Source organism: Diorhabda carinulata, chromosome 2 (genome assembly GCF_026250575.1).
Source record: "Diorhabda carinulata isolate Delta chromosome 2, icDioCari1.1, whole genome shotgun sequence".
NCBI lineage: Eukaryota > Metazoa > Arthropoda > Insecta > Coleoptera > Chrysomelidae > Diorhabda > Diorhabda carinulata.
Window position 1 is genome coordinate 5,409,687 of NC_079461.1, and position 15,540 is coordinate 5,425,226.

The following is a 15,540-nucleotide window of genomic DNA, read 5'->3' on the forward strand; positions in this document are numbered from 1 at the left end:
AGATAATCCGCATTATTCAATTTCTTAACTATTAATCTTAAGCTTCATTTATGTAGAAAAATGAAAATTAACATAAAACTAAATTTTCTTCGTGTTAAATGTTTATGTAATACATCTATATGGACAGTTTCCGACTAGGTCCAGCTCGATTCTGCGCATTATCAAGCATGCGCTGTATAGATAAAGCGTCTCGAACGAGCAAGAAAATGAATATTGTCGGCACCATAACGTTGGGCCGTTTTTTCCCATACCAACTGTCCATATAGGAGTATTACTTATATAGTTTATGCTGTATTCATTATAAATTTCTGGTAAGCCAATAGAAATCACCTGTCAGTTGTTAGTTGTCATTTGAAAACTAGGTTATGTTGTGTTGTTTATATCAGTTTTATTTGATATTCTCGAATTGTTTTTCTTTTCCCTTTGGAAAATTAGCTAAATAAAAAACGGACAACAATGAGTGCTGCACTATATCAGTCTCAATGGGTCTGTTAATCAAGTTCGTGCTCAAAAAGTTTTTTCAATAATTCAATAAGCAGTATGTTTTTGAAAGATCGTGACAGCTGTTTCGATACGCAAGAATTATGCTATATGTCATTTTTCACTGCTAAAACCTCCCGTTGAAACTAGTTTACCCACATGTTTTGCCAACAATCATCCCTATGGTTATCCAGACCTTTTATTGTCTTATTCTATTTTTGTAAAATGAGTTTTTTTTGTCACACAAATGTGAAAAACTCCTGACACTGTCCATCGCCTGGACATTGCTGACTTTCAAACATTTTTGACTTTCTGACATTGCTTTTCCCTATTTTTTTGATACTAGTCTTAAAAATAAAACAAAATGGCGGAAATCGGCGCAATAACACGAATATTTTCCTAGACAAAGAACAAAAATGTTATTAACAAAAGAGTACCACATATATAGGCCGACCTGATGTACTCATAACCTCACAAAATGAACTCTCAAATTTAGTGCAAATTTTCCGCATAAACTTAGTACTAGTAATTAAATATATTAGTTTGATATTAATTTTCAATTTTGGCTACATAAACCAAGCTTTAACTATAAAAACGTGTAAATAATATAACTATCAAACAATTCCAGCTGTTGTCCTCAACAATTTCTCATCTAAATAGTATTTTTAATAAATTACACAAAAATTTGTGATTCCTAGTATTATTAATTTGAAAAACCCAGTTAAAATCACATCTTTTTCGCTGAAGTGTTTTGTGAATTGGACTTGCATTTTTCGAATCGATTCATCTCGTTTAATAAATCGCAACCAAACTGCTTAATGTTTTTCTCGGTATTCCTTACAATATCTGATATCGGAGGTGGGTCCTCAGAGTCGCCGTCGTCTCCTAAGCACAAGAAAACGACTCCGGTACAATCAGTATGGCCCAGACCGCCGTACAGTGTGCAACGGTATGCCGACAACATCTTCAACTTAAACAGTCAATTACGTACTCGCTGAAAGCGCGAACCCGCAACCATGGGTCCTAAATCTGTGTTTTTTGGTGAAAGAACTAACAGTGAAACGAATGTTAATAACGCCACTATAGCTTTAGAGCGCCGTTTAGAAATGAGTACCGAGTTTTTTTTAGTGCCAAGCAGTACTACCCCTAGTACATCAACAGTAAGTTATATTTCTAAGACAGCTTGCGCCGGGTGTCCCGTGGGAACTGAAAAACTAGTGGGTGTTTTTAGGAATGAAGTTTGGGTCATTCCAGTGCTAGCTTTATCCGCAATTACTATGGTGTTGATTTTAGGATTTGAAGTGTTTGTTTTGTGCAAAGCGTGGAGAACAACCCCCAGTAGAAGACACCTCTTCTTAGGACAAATGTTATTATTGGGGTTGTTCTGTTGCGCGGGACTTTCTGCTGTTTTCGCTGCATCCCCAACACAAGTAACTTGTGCTATAGTGCGGTTTGGTACGGGGGTAGCTTACACTATCGTTTTCGCTTCTTTACTTGTTAAGTGCGTATTTCTAATAAGTTTAAACGGGGGTGTTTATTTACCAGCACCTTATCAAGGACTCTTATTACTTTTTGCTATACTTATTCAAGTTGCCATAGGGGTTCAATGGTTGGTAACAAACCCTCCTTTCGTAGACGACGTCGCCGTGGATATGATAATAAATAAAAATAAATACAAACTTTTACTCACGGTGGAAGATATCAATACTCCCGTTATTATTCCGTTATGTCGTACCGCTTACATCGATATGCTTCTTTCGCTTATTTATGTGACATTTTTGATTTTATTCGTAACAGTTTTGGCTGTTAAATCGAGAGGAATCAGAGATAATTATCGGGAAGCTACTTATATCGCGCTTTCGGTAGGATGCAGTATTCCCACGTGGTTGATTTGGACAGTTAGTGGCTTATTAGTTAACGAACGACATAAAGATGCTTGCATAGCTTTCGGACTTGTCACTTCGTCGGTTATTATATTTCTAATAATGTTTATGCCAAAGGGGAGACAGTTAGCGGCTATTGGAAAGGAAGGAGTTTATGTGGAGGATAGAGAAGATCGTTTGAGTACTTTAAGTAGAGCATCTGGATATTCACCTTCGTTTTTCCATTTCAAACCGATTAAATATGGATTGAGCCATCATGGAACGTCACATAAGCATCATAGTTCTATTACCACTTTGGGAGGAGGTAAGGTTTCTTTTTGAAAATATATACTAGTCTTTGATTATTCATTCATTTTGATAATTATATGTTAGAACAAATATCTTACTCAACTATCATTAGACATTTCATTTTCATAGATATAGAAATATTTATGTACGGTCTACAGACTCATTTGTAATGAGAACATTATTGTCAAAATTTCACAAAAATAATATTTTAAACAAACTAACGACCATTTAATGTTAAGAAATCACCACCTACATCAATGTACTTTTGTAACCAAAGTTTAAACAACTTAAAGGTTTGCAACTGTCACTTTGTAATACTCTTGAAACTTTAAAGAATAATCAGATATCAGACATGTCAAAGTCAGGTGAATAGGGTGGACAATTGTCCGCTGTACAGTGTTTTGCAATGGATTCATTTCTTCATAATTCTTAAATCAATTACAAGTGGAGGAAAAATGTTCAAAGTAATATCAATAGTTGAGAAAAGAACCGATTTACAATAAACATTAAAATAATATTAGAAATAAATAAAAATATGATGAAAAATTTTATTTCATATTACATTATTTAGTCCAATACATATGTCTTAACGCTTACAAATATTTCAATAACATTCCCCAGTCTCGATTGACAATTCTTACGCAAATTTTGTTTTTGTCCTTCACAAAGGTTTGGTAAACTTTTTGTATGTTTAGTTTCCAGACTTCTACGGGTTTAGGTGAATTCATTCAGTTGTTTGCCTTATAGCTCTGCCGAATTAACTAATTGATACGCAAAATTCGTTTTTACAAATAAAACTTTATTTATATTCAAAGTAAAATTATCAATATTCAAAGTTACGATATTTCTAGGTTTGTGATTACTAATTTACTAAATTAATAATTACTAATTGTGGAATCATATATTCTAATACGTCGTCAAGAAGCTTAGCCCTTTTCTTTTCCTTTTCCCGAAATTTTAACCCGCGAGTTAAATCGATGGATATTGGGATACAGACAAAAGCTTCTTCTGCTATTATAATGTAAATGAATACGGTCTAAGCGTTGAGTGTATGAGATATCTTAGTTAATGGCGCAACGGAAAATCTACGTTCGAAACGTAAACTTCGATATATCCTACTAACTGCGCGATTTGATTAATAGGACGAAGTTCGTTTTCAAAAACATTTATTTATTTTTCATGTAAAGTTCTAATTCATTGATTACAAAATAATTAAGCAATAATCTTTGGAATAAAAATGTTTTTATACCACAACACCACAAGGTTGGCAACTTCTATTATCATCCAACGCGTCGACAACCAGGACTGAGAAAACACCCATCTAACTAGACAACTACATATATTTAATTGTCCATTAATTGGTAAATCATGAATGATAGATATTTCACAAACTTTTATTTGACTCCAACAAGTTTGACAGTACATTTTTGTCCTTAATAAAGGAAGAACCTTCAAATCGTTCGTTAAGTGTCATATCATGAACAACAGGCCTATCAAAAAGCCTATGTGCTTATCGGCTATTGGTTATAAAAAACATTCCTAGAAATTATTTAATTTAATGTAATAAACTGTCTTCTATAATAAAAAGTTCATCAAAGGCGCGTCCGCCATTTATAAAAAGCAAATCAAAGGCGTCGCGCGAATTTGCCGAATGTTTAAATTTAATTGTAGCTGGACAAAGCCGCCTTAAAGGACCCAGTTCACGAGCTTGTTTGCAACAGTATCAATTCTACGAGTGATGATGTGGAAACAAAACCTGAGTTTGATAGAAAAGACAACCTTTTATTGAAGAGTAGTAAATCTCCAAATCTACATAGGAGTAGACGATTGCCTGCTTACAACGGCTTCACTCAAATTTTGGATTCAATGAGACGGCTGAACATAATCCTACGTCGTGCATCAAAGAAGCTCTGGATGCAGCTAAATTATTGGAAAAGTACCAAGATGCTTCATTATAGCAAGATGTGAAAAGTAAAAAAAAAATAATAAAATTACTTGTGCAGCAAAATACGTCAAACAAAAATAATAAACTATACGCAATAACGTGCCAACATAATTATTATTACTAGTTTGAATAAACTTTTGCTATCTCTAAATTCTGATTTTTCTTCTTTCCATTCAAAGATATTTCTTTAACGCTTTAAGATGCCCAGTCCCCACAGTGTCGTTTCCAAGTGTTTAAACTGTATATTATTTTTGTGATATTTTTAATCTAAATAGTATGCTATTGTAGACTTCGAAAAATTATCGTTGAACGCCCTGAAAATTGGACAAACATTTCATATCTGATTGTCAACTAAATATTTTATTTTATATTAAAAATGGTCGGAATCCGTAAATAACTTAATAACTAAACTAAATAACTAAATAACAGATTTTAGATTTAAGATCTAAATAAATCATTCTGTATACGTCATTTCTCAATTTATTAACGAAATTTTGAATATACAAAGTAATTTTTTTGTTATCTTGAATAGTATCGGACGTTTAATTTTGAGAAATACAGTGCAAAGTTTCAATAATTACAAGACTTGCTGTTTTTAGGTTGATCGGCATTATCTGCTTTAATTTATATTTTTCATGATTTCGTTTCTGTTCAATAATGAAATGTGGACTTTGGAAGCATAAGAGGATGGTCCATGAAAAATATATATTTATTTTTCAACGTAATCTTCATACACTTTTTAAGACCATGTTCAAGAAGTTCTTTACACTTTTTAGAATAAGAATAGTCAAGTTCTTCAAAATAGCCATTAATTGCCGACATCACTTCTTCATTATTGAAAAATCTTTGACTACTGAGCCATAAATTCAAGTCTGGGAACAGATAATAACCCGAGGGTGTATAAGGTAGCAATTGAAACATTAATTCATTAATTTTGGCTATTGCAATAACGGATGTGTAAGATGGTGCATTGTCTTAATGAAACAACACCAAATGTGGGCGTTTTCGCTTGATTTCATCGCTCAAACGTTGCAATAAGTTCGTATAATAGTCGCCGTTGATATTATTCCCTTTTTCAAGATAGTCAATCAAAATTATCCCATGCGTATCCCAAAAAACCTAGTCTGCAGATGGAACGGTCTTTGCCTTCTCCCTTTTCATTACATTGTTTTGATTGTTCTCTTGTTTCATCCATGGTTATGTAGCGGCGAAAAAAAAATCGTCTTTAGTTCTCTGAAACATTGCCAAACACTCGATGGAAACATCTTCACGACGCTGTTTTTGTTCAATTGTGAGCAAACGCGGCACCCATCTTGTGCACTCATGTCAAAATTTTCAGTTAATTTTCAGCTATGTCGCACTTTTTGAAATGCCTACTATATCTACTAGCTCATGAACTTTCAGTCGACGTTCATCCAGTACCAGCTTTGTGGATTCTCTTCAACATTTATGGAGTCGTCACCTCATTTGGTTGATCACAACGATGCTGGTGGTACGTCCGCGTTTAAACTCTAGTACGCAATATTTTACTGTTGATAAAGAAGGAGCATTTTCATATTGGGCTAAGACTTTTCAAATTAAACTATTGTTTCACATAACTAATTTTTTCATGTTCACAAATTCACTGAAAATGTTCACTATTGGTGGATACTAGAGAACGCGTATTCGTGTTTTTCAAGCAAGAACCGCTATACCTAGGTCAGCCCAGGTACTTCTGGGACCATCCTCGTATATATAAAGATTTGTCTTCAGTTATTACAGGTTTTGTGCACTACTTTTTTTCCTAACATATCGACATTAGACCTTGTAATGAGTTTCCTGTAAGGATATAAATCATCATAGATTATTTCTAATTGAACGAGTTTATACATTATCTTAATGGATTATTTTAACATGGACGGATATGATGTGAATTTACATAACTGTTATATAATTGTATTTAGGTATTTTTAAGTCTAACATATACGAGGTGATTTGTCAATAAAAAGTAACTCCATTATACCGATGAATTCTATTCTAATTTTCAACATAATCTCATTTTAACTCAGCCTAGAAGGTTTCCAATTAAAAACAAATTATATTTGTATATGAGTATTGGAAATGTATTTGGTTACGGTTATCAAATTAAACAATTGAGTGGTAGTTGAACGTTTTATAAATTCGAGTCTCTCAGGTCACTCTTTGGGAAAAATTATCCCGTACGTGCCTTTACTCAAATTATCCGTCTTAAGCATCTGGCAATTTTAAGAATATAATCATGAACAATATCCTACCAGATGTGAACAAATTATGGGGAAAGAATATCAGAAGGTGTTGTAAATAATTCTAAGACTATATTTATCTTATTCATTTTCTTTTTATATTTCAACAGCAAAATATTTGTGGTACATCTTCATTTGTGTAACATCATTTTCCAACAAACCATTTTGTTATGTTTGAGAAAAGAAAGTATATTCGCAGAGCCAGTTTTGGTGAATATCTCTGATGAGGGGGAGATCGTAGCCCTGAAACATTGGAATGTACTAAACTTTTAGTATTTATTATTTAAAGTCCTGCTATTGGAAAAACTAACTCAATAGTGGTTTTGATATACAGAATATTTTGAGAGTTTCAGCTCTGTTTTCTACTTCTATCAGCACAAAGTCTTATTATTTAATATTGTGAAAAGTCAGCTCCATCAAAAGGAATCAATTGTTGTTGGTTTGCTGAATTTAAATGTGGCCGTACAAACACCGATGATGGTGAACGTTCTGGTCGTCCCATTGAGGTGGTTACTCCAGGAGACATAAAAAAAAGTCCGCAAATTGGTTATATCTAATCGTAAATTGAAATTGCATGAGATAGCCGAAGCACTGTGTTTACAATTATGTATGAATATTTTACCATGAGACAACAATAACGTGTTGATGATTCAGAGAAGTAATTGGCCATGTTTACACGTAATAAATCGAGTTTTTTGGGTCGATATGTGAGAATTGATGAAACCTAGACTCATCAATTCACTCCGGAATCGAAACGATCATCATCTGAGTGGACTGCAGCCGGTGAACCATGTCCGAAGCGTCCAAAGGCACAAAAGACAGTTGAGAAGGTTATGGGTATAGTATTTTGGGATGCGCATGGGATGTTTTTGACTATCTCTAGCTCAGTGACGAATATTACATAGAGTTGCTGGATCATTTGAATGCAAAAATCAAGAAAAAACGGCCTCATATGTCTCAGCAAGAAAATGCACACACAAGTCGATGGCAACGATGGTTAAATTTAACGAATTACACTTCGAATTGCTTCCTCATCCACCGTATAGTCCAGATCTAACCCTCAGTGACAGTATATTTTGAAGCAAAAGACAATTCTACAAGAACGGCATCGAGAAGCTAAAGAATGGAATAATTGTATTGCTCTTGAACAATACTTTATTGATGAATAAAATTGATTTGAGGCAAAAAATGTGTTTTTCTTAGTTAGTTAGTTAGTTAGTTACACATGATGTTATAAGTAAAAGGTTATTTGTTTTAATACGTTATATAAATTAATTTTTTGTTCAATTATAATTAATTTTTATATACGTCAATTTGTAATAGTTTAACTATTCGCAAAAGACGGGGAATAAACTTTTAGAAATAAATCATGTCTTTTGATTATGCCCAAGCAGCATGAGTATATTGTTATTGAAATTTGCACATTAGTATGGAGCGATTAATGAACGTTCGAAGTAACATAAACTAAGCTATAAAGTCGTTCAAAGATAAAAGTTATTTACTGAAACTCGTAGTCTATAATTTATAAATTAAACTGAAGTTATAAGCTTGCCAACCCAATCCTGTTTTCTTGTACACGCAATTTCTTTTTCATCTTGATTTATGCGCTTTTTGTTGGTCTATTGTTATTCATTGTTTGTACATATAGGGAAGGTAAAAGTACCTACCTAGGCGTGGTTTAAATGCAAACTTATTACTTTATGCTTTTTCGGTATATGCTCTTCTCTTCTCGCGGTAATCAATCTTCTCAGCATTTTCATACGAGAATTTCATTAACGGGCATTAATCACTATCACATTCTCTTGTGTTCGGTTTTTCGATCGACAGTATACTCGCGAATTTGATAATCCGAGTATGTGTAGGTAGATCCCGGATCCAATATCATTGGGTTGTTGTAAAGAAATCAAAATAAGAATTATTAGATTTATATACGAGGGTTTTTTTGCCACTTCCTGTGGGCTGTAAACACTTTCTCCACACTTTGCACTACCCTCTTCATTAAATGTAGATTGGAAGTGAGTTGTGACGGTTTCATTGAGCTCCACGTCATTTTAGAAGCCTTTTCAAACCACTAGTTCACTTCAAGAAAAATTGAAAATCACTCGGTGCTAGATCGGTACTGTAAAGTGGGTGTTAGAAATTGTTGAGGGAATATTTGGGTTACACGTGGGGTGGGGCATTGTTGAGGATCAGTACAATTCCATAAGTGGGTATACATCGTAATCACCTTTAGGCACAACACACTTTTCTCAGCCATGTTTATCAAGTTCGATACCCTTTTTATAATAAGAATCGTCGAGCTCCTCAAAATAGCCATTAACTGTCGACATCACTTCTTCATTTTTGGAAAACCTTTGACTCCCGAGCTATTTTCTCGGAACAGAAAATAATCCGAGGGGGGTGGGTCAGGCGAATAGGTTGCATGAGGTATAACGGGCATAACGAAGCATAACGGGTGTGTGAGCTGATGCATCACTTTCTTCTTAGCCAAATGCGGTCTTTGCTTTCTTTGGAGTCGGTTCTCCCTTTTAAGTCCGTTGTTTTGATTGTTCTTTTGTATGAGGTTTGAAGTGATGGACCCTCGTTTCATAAATGCTTTTACTGTTGATAAAGAAGTTAGTCTCTCTCAGAGTAGAATATCTAATCCAGCTTTTATATTATTTGTGCTAATGCAATACACATAAAAGTATTGTCTCAAATAACGATAACCAATTTTTTCAATGTTACAAATTCTTTGAAAACGTTCACTATTGATGGCTTCCTAACAAATACAGAACAACGTGGCGTCTCCAAACTTGAAACATATGCTGTATAGATTGTGTACTTTATAAGTAAGATTTATAACTCCAAGCAATATTTTTTATCAAAAAATGGCTTAAGTGAGTTCATTTTGTTCGATAAATGCTTATATCTTTATCTAGAATTGTCCACTACGACATGGATTATCTGTTGATGTATTATTCAGAAGGGATTTATGCTCACGCGAGCCGCGTGCTATGTGACTTGCAAATTGTTGTTCTTCATTCAGTCCGAGTTCGTGGAGACAAAGAAAAAAATATTTCTAAAATTTAGGAAGTAATAACTTCCCTTCTTGTATTTCAATTGTTGCCTTAATCGAATGGAGAGTTTTGAGGGTTTATATCGTTCCATTTCGACCTTCATCGCTTATCCAGAATAACTTGTGAAAGTCCTTGCCACATTCTAAACTTAAAAAAATCGTTTCAATTTAGTACCTGGCACTTGTTAGTGTGATAATATAGAACTATAGTTTATTTCAGAAAAGTATAGAGTCATAAAATGGGGAATTCCGTCCAGTTCGGCTCAATTTCGGTGTTGGACATAGGTGTAGGTCTTGAAATAGTATTGTTTGTAATATTAAAATTTCAAGTAATTGCGTAAGAGAATTAGGAAAAGTATGTTTTCTGCCCTGAAGTATCAATATCGAAATATTGTGATTACTTAGGTAATAGATTTTACAGTTACGTTTTCCGTTTAACAGGTACTGTTTACCCTTCTATTAGTGCCTCTGCCTAATTCCAACCTTATTTCAGATTCGGATTTTCTTTTTACGAGTATTCTACCGGCAGGCCTTTGGCACACTATTTTCAGTGTTTGTGAATGGATAACAATAGGCTAAACCCATAAATTGACCCCAACCCGAGTAGTACTACTTGCACTTCATAAAAAGAACGAATTTTACAATGAAATCAATGCCAAACTATGAAAGTGGCTTAAATATTCGTTGAGTCACTCTGTGATCCCTTTGCATACCTAATAAGGTTTTATTACTCTATACCTTTCTGAAATAAACTATAACTTCATCATACTTCGTAGATTCATGCAAGAAATTCTAAGTTAGTGCTACGACTGTCCACTGAATCTCCTTATAACAGCGATTTTTATGCTTTCAATTCGCACTTCTACCGTTTTCCATTCCACTGATTTTCTTCAGCGTGTTGTATCTATAACATTACCTAGTTAACAGAATGCATGGGCCGAATACGTGAGATAAAATCCCTTCACGACGATTGGCCTTTGTTGCTTGGATTCTGTTGTACCTATAGTTAATAAAATGCTTTGCAGGTGGAGTACAATGGTAAACTAGACAACCAGTCCGGCCCACTTTCTTGACTCCCATGGCAGCTTTAATTTCCGCACCCAAGTAGGTTGATAACCCCCATGATTAATTTGTTGATGTGTAACTAACTATACCATTCAGTACTCCTTGTATACAATAATGTTGAACATTTTTTATTCTTTCAACAACATAAATTTATATTATGGACATTCTTCTTTACAGGAGAACCTTGAAATTGCATCTGCATGTTATTTACATTTTTATGCCATCAATACTCTTCAACTTCTATTACAGTTGAGTGATCTACGGTCATTTAAATTCTAAAAGTGTTTCAATGCCCAATAAACGCCGCGTTTTATTCTTTATATGTATTATTCACACTTCGGAGTTGCGTGGTATTAGACGTGCGGTGCAATGCGAGGACATTGTTCATTTTTCACTCTCAATTGTACACTTAGTGGGTGTCATTTGTAATAAAAGACATAAGTATTGGCTGTTATGGTTAAGTCAACAATAATTCTAATGCTTTGAAATCGAGTAACTACAATAGAGCGCCTACGCGGAAAGTTGTTATTGATAAACTTTATGAAACATAAGCTTTCAGAAAAAGCTACGTGGTGTTTTGTTGTTGGTCATTCAATACTATATTCCATTGTCATGGGGCACTATATGAATTAATGAACAGTCTTCACTTTCATCATGATTCAGATGTAAAGATTCTAAAAAATAATGTAGCATTCCTCAATTCTCAGTTTTCTTTTTGTTTGTGATTTTGTTTGATTTCAAGTAGTGTGAAGAAGAGGGATTCTTGATAATAAACGAAACAAATATTTCAAAACGTTATTCGGTGATATGACACACAACCCTTTCATAAGGGCAGCGTAACCACATGAAATTAAATCCTCATTAAACGGTATCACTGAATCTAATTTTAATACAAAACGATCATAAAGTATATCTAACCTAACATAATATAAAGTTAAATTAAATTAATATAAAACTGACTAGAAAAATTTAATTCTATGTTGATAGTAAGAAATAAGATTTTCGAACCGTCAATCTAGGTGACCAAAACCTCTGCTCCTCGTATAATAGTCCAGGAAATAAAGCTCAAAAAAAACCTCGCAATTTTGTACAAAAAATTGGGATTAGGCTCATTTCACCCTCTAGTTCATTTTCTATATTGTGCCGTTGTACGCTTTTTGTTTTTTAAGGGTGAAAACTACACCTAATCGTAAAAAATTAGAAAATTTTAAAACTTAACATAGTCAAAATTTGGCTTAGTTAACTAAGGATTTTTATATGCTATAGGATACAATTTCATAATATTTCAACCCTTAATAACATAGCAATTTTCATAATATAATTAAATTGGTCTAAATCCACAAAACTAGAATTTAATATAAAAAGATATAGAAATTTACAGATCTGGCTGATTAATTTTATCTACATCAAAGTCGATGTCGTCTTCGGCCTCTTCATTTACTGGTGGACGATTATTGCAGTCTCTACCAGAAACATAACAAGTGAAATTGCAACATAATCCAAGTTTTCAGCACCTGCTTAAAGTGCCGCACCCTTTTTTGCATTGGCAGGCTCATCAGGTGCAGGCGGCTTTTTTTATCCGTATTTTTTATTGAGTATATTGATAATACATATATAAAGAGAATCACAGAAGGGTGAAGGTCTATTTTTATTAGGGGCGGTAGTTAGGGGGTTGATTTTACTGATTTTTTAGTAGAAAAGGGCTGGAACCGATTTTATTTTGATCATAAATTGCTCAATTTTCATGCTAGAGACTTTTTGTTTGATTTTAAAGCTGCAATTATATACTACAAAAAATATTCTATGAATTTCTTGAAAAATACAAAGTTTTCCCGTTTTTTGGCTTTGAATATTTCAAATCATGCATTTAACAAAAAAAACTAACCATTAACAAGTCGTATCTTGGTTCGTATTGATCGTAGAAAAATTATAAAAAAATGTTGTTTGTTGTTTCCGAGTTATTCGCCAAAGAACCTTAAAAAATGTCGAAAAACTATTACTTTGAACCACAAATAACTCGAAAAATATTAGTTTTACAAAGAAAACGAGAGAGAAATTTTTTTCTTTTCTCAGATTTACTTTTTCCGTTAATTCCTGTACTCAGAATGTAAAAAAAATCCACCCACGAGAAGGGGTGGCAATCACTATCAATGATTGGGAACTAATATTATTTATGAAGCATACGTTCTGATCTGGAGGCTGTTTTAAAAGGTAAAAGTAATTAATTATAGCTTTTGTTTCTTTTTTTCGGCAAAAAAGATCTTCAAACTTGACTCTTAACAAAAACAAGATCATCCAAGGAATGATCATCATTTATATTTGTTATTTGTCTTTTTAGTGAAGTTCGAGTTGAGATTTCAAAAGCTCTTTTGGTTTGTGATTCTATCCTTGTAAACGTCCGAAATCATAGTTAAATATTAATACTATAAAATTTTCTAATCACCGTTTTTCCAATATCTAAAATATATTTCTTTGTTTTATTATAATGTAAATATATGCTACTGTCAAAAACAGTACCCTTTAGAATCTAATTCTGCCACGCCACTACTTAACCTAGAAACCTTGTTGCATAATTACTCCACACTTTGTTCATTATCAACATATATAATTCTAAAATTTGGTCAGTAAGGTTCGATAAAATACCATAAAACGTAGCTGGAACACCATCTGGTAGACATCTAAGAGCTTTGTTATTTACTAACATATTCCATAATCTTGTTTTACTTTTTACTTTTTAGTCCAGTCATTATAGGGAGTTCACCTCGGAAAATCGACATACCCAGTATATTACCACGTAAAAACTTGTATTCTCAAAAGTCAGTGGTCAAAGATCGTGAAACTCGATATTTTCGCAAATATCTCGACTTCTATGAGTTTTACGCTATTTGTACTTGTTATTAATATTGTAGAGAATTAAATTCTCTACAACTCTTATGATCAACATTTTTTTATACCATGAACTGTTTTCGAGATATAGAGCGTAGAGCACGCGATCAGAGAATAATTATCTAAGGTCAACTGGTAGTATCGATCAAAAACTAATGTTAATGTTATACTTAATTGCAAAATATATAATTATTTTTTTATCAACTTTTAGATTCAATCTTTTTTTCTAATAATTCTAAAATTTATCAATTCAATAATCTCTTTCGGTAATTGAAAAATTACTAAGGGATACACTTGAATTACGTTGTAATTATATTCTCATTTACACTAATAGACTTTGAGAAAAAAATTAAGTACATCTTATTTAAAATCCATAAATTTACTGCACCATTTGAAGAAGAAAACTGTCCGGTTCAGAGATTATTTGAGAATGTAATATAACCTCATTAGCAGTTTATAAGGCTTCGAAATCTGTGGATAGTATAGATCATCTCCGTCATGCACTATACGTCAAGTCATCAAAATCGAATAAACCTGTGCAGTTATCAAAAATTCCCCCAACGAGTGGAGCAGCTAACCAATATTTCAATCGCGTTTATTATCAAATTCAAACTTGGTTAAGGCATGATTAAGAGCCCCAGGAATAGGTTTGGACAATGCGTAGCGAATTCCTGGAACCTATCATGAATATTTTACCACCTGCACCAGATGAATTTCTCAATACAATATTCTGTAAATGCAAAAGTGGCTGTGGCTCAAGATGTAGATACAGAAAAGCGGATTGCAGTTCTCTTTAGCACGCCTCCAGAGTAATGGACAAGCTCGTCTCAATGCCATACCATATCAGACCGATATTAATGATGATGGAATCTTTGACCCAGATATCATGAATGACTTGTAGACAAATGTCGTTGAAAGAGAAGAAGAGAAACTTCTGCGGCAGAGGGACGATGTCGACGATGATGAAAAAGAGGGAAAAAAAGAAGATGAAGTAGAAGAAGAAGAGAATTGAAATTAGAACTTGTTCTTAAAATTTTTATTAATTTTAACCATAATAAATCTATAAACCTTAATATTACGAGTTTTTGATCGGGACTTCCAGTTGATCTCAGATAATTCTTTGACCGCGCTCTCTACGCCCTTTATCTGGAAAGCAGTTCAAGGTATAAGAAAATAATAAATACAACAGTTGTACAGAATTAAATTCTCCACAATATCGATAATGGTCACGAATAGCGTAAAACTCATAGAAGACGAGATATTTCAAACTTTCAAACTTGCGATCATCCAATTATATGTGAATTTTGAGAGACGATGACTGGACTATTATTAAATTTAGTTTCACTCTCGTATCTCGCTGAATTGAACGTAACCATACTTTTTCAACGTTTTTTTTTATCAGACCAGCATTGCCGAAAGGGCAAATGTATGGGACCAATGACTTAAGTGACAACACATTCAAAGTAAAGTTTAAAATGTTGTTGGCCTTTCAAGTCGCCCGCGGTATTTGGACGAAAGATGCCCGTCATTATCATATCAACGATTCCATTCGTTTAAAAATTAATTGAAGTCAATAGCCAGTGATTATTATACAGGGAATATAGATGGGACCGTTGGAGCTGATATAAATATATCAATTTTTATTTTAAAAAACATATACTAAAATAACTTTTC

The 15,540-nt window shown here is 33.4% G+C and overlaps 1 protein-coding gene across 2 annotated transcripts in view; it reads left to right on the plus strand.

Annotated features, from left to right (window-relative positions):
* The first annotated feature begins 1,306 nt into the window (after window positions 1–1,306).
* Window positions 1,307–15,540, plus strand: part of LOC130904190 (uncharacterized) — a 70,379-nt gene continuing 56,145 nt past the window's right edge. For both annotated transcript variants that reach the window (XM_057816812.1, XM_057816813.1), the window contains exon 1: window positions 1,307–2,667. In XM_057816812.1, coding sequence (XP_057672795.1) covers window positions 1,497–2,667 — 1,171 coding nt within the window. In that variant the 5' untranslated portion in view covers window positions 1,307–1,496. The remainder of the gene's footprint in view (window positions 2,668–15,540) is intronic.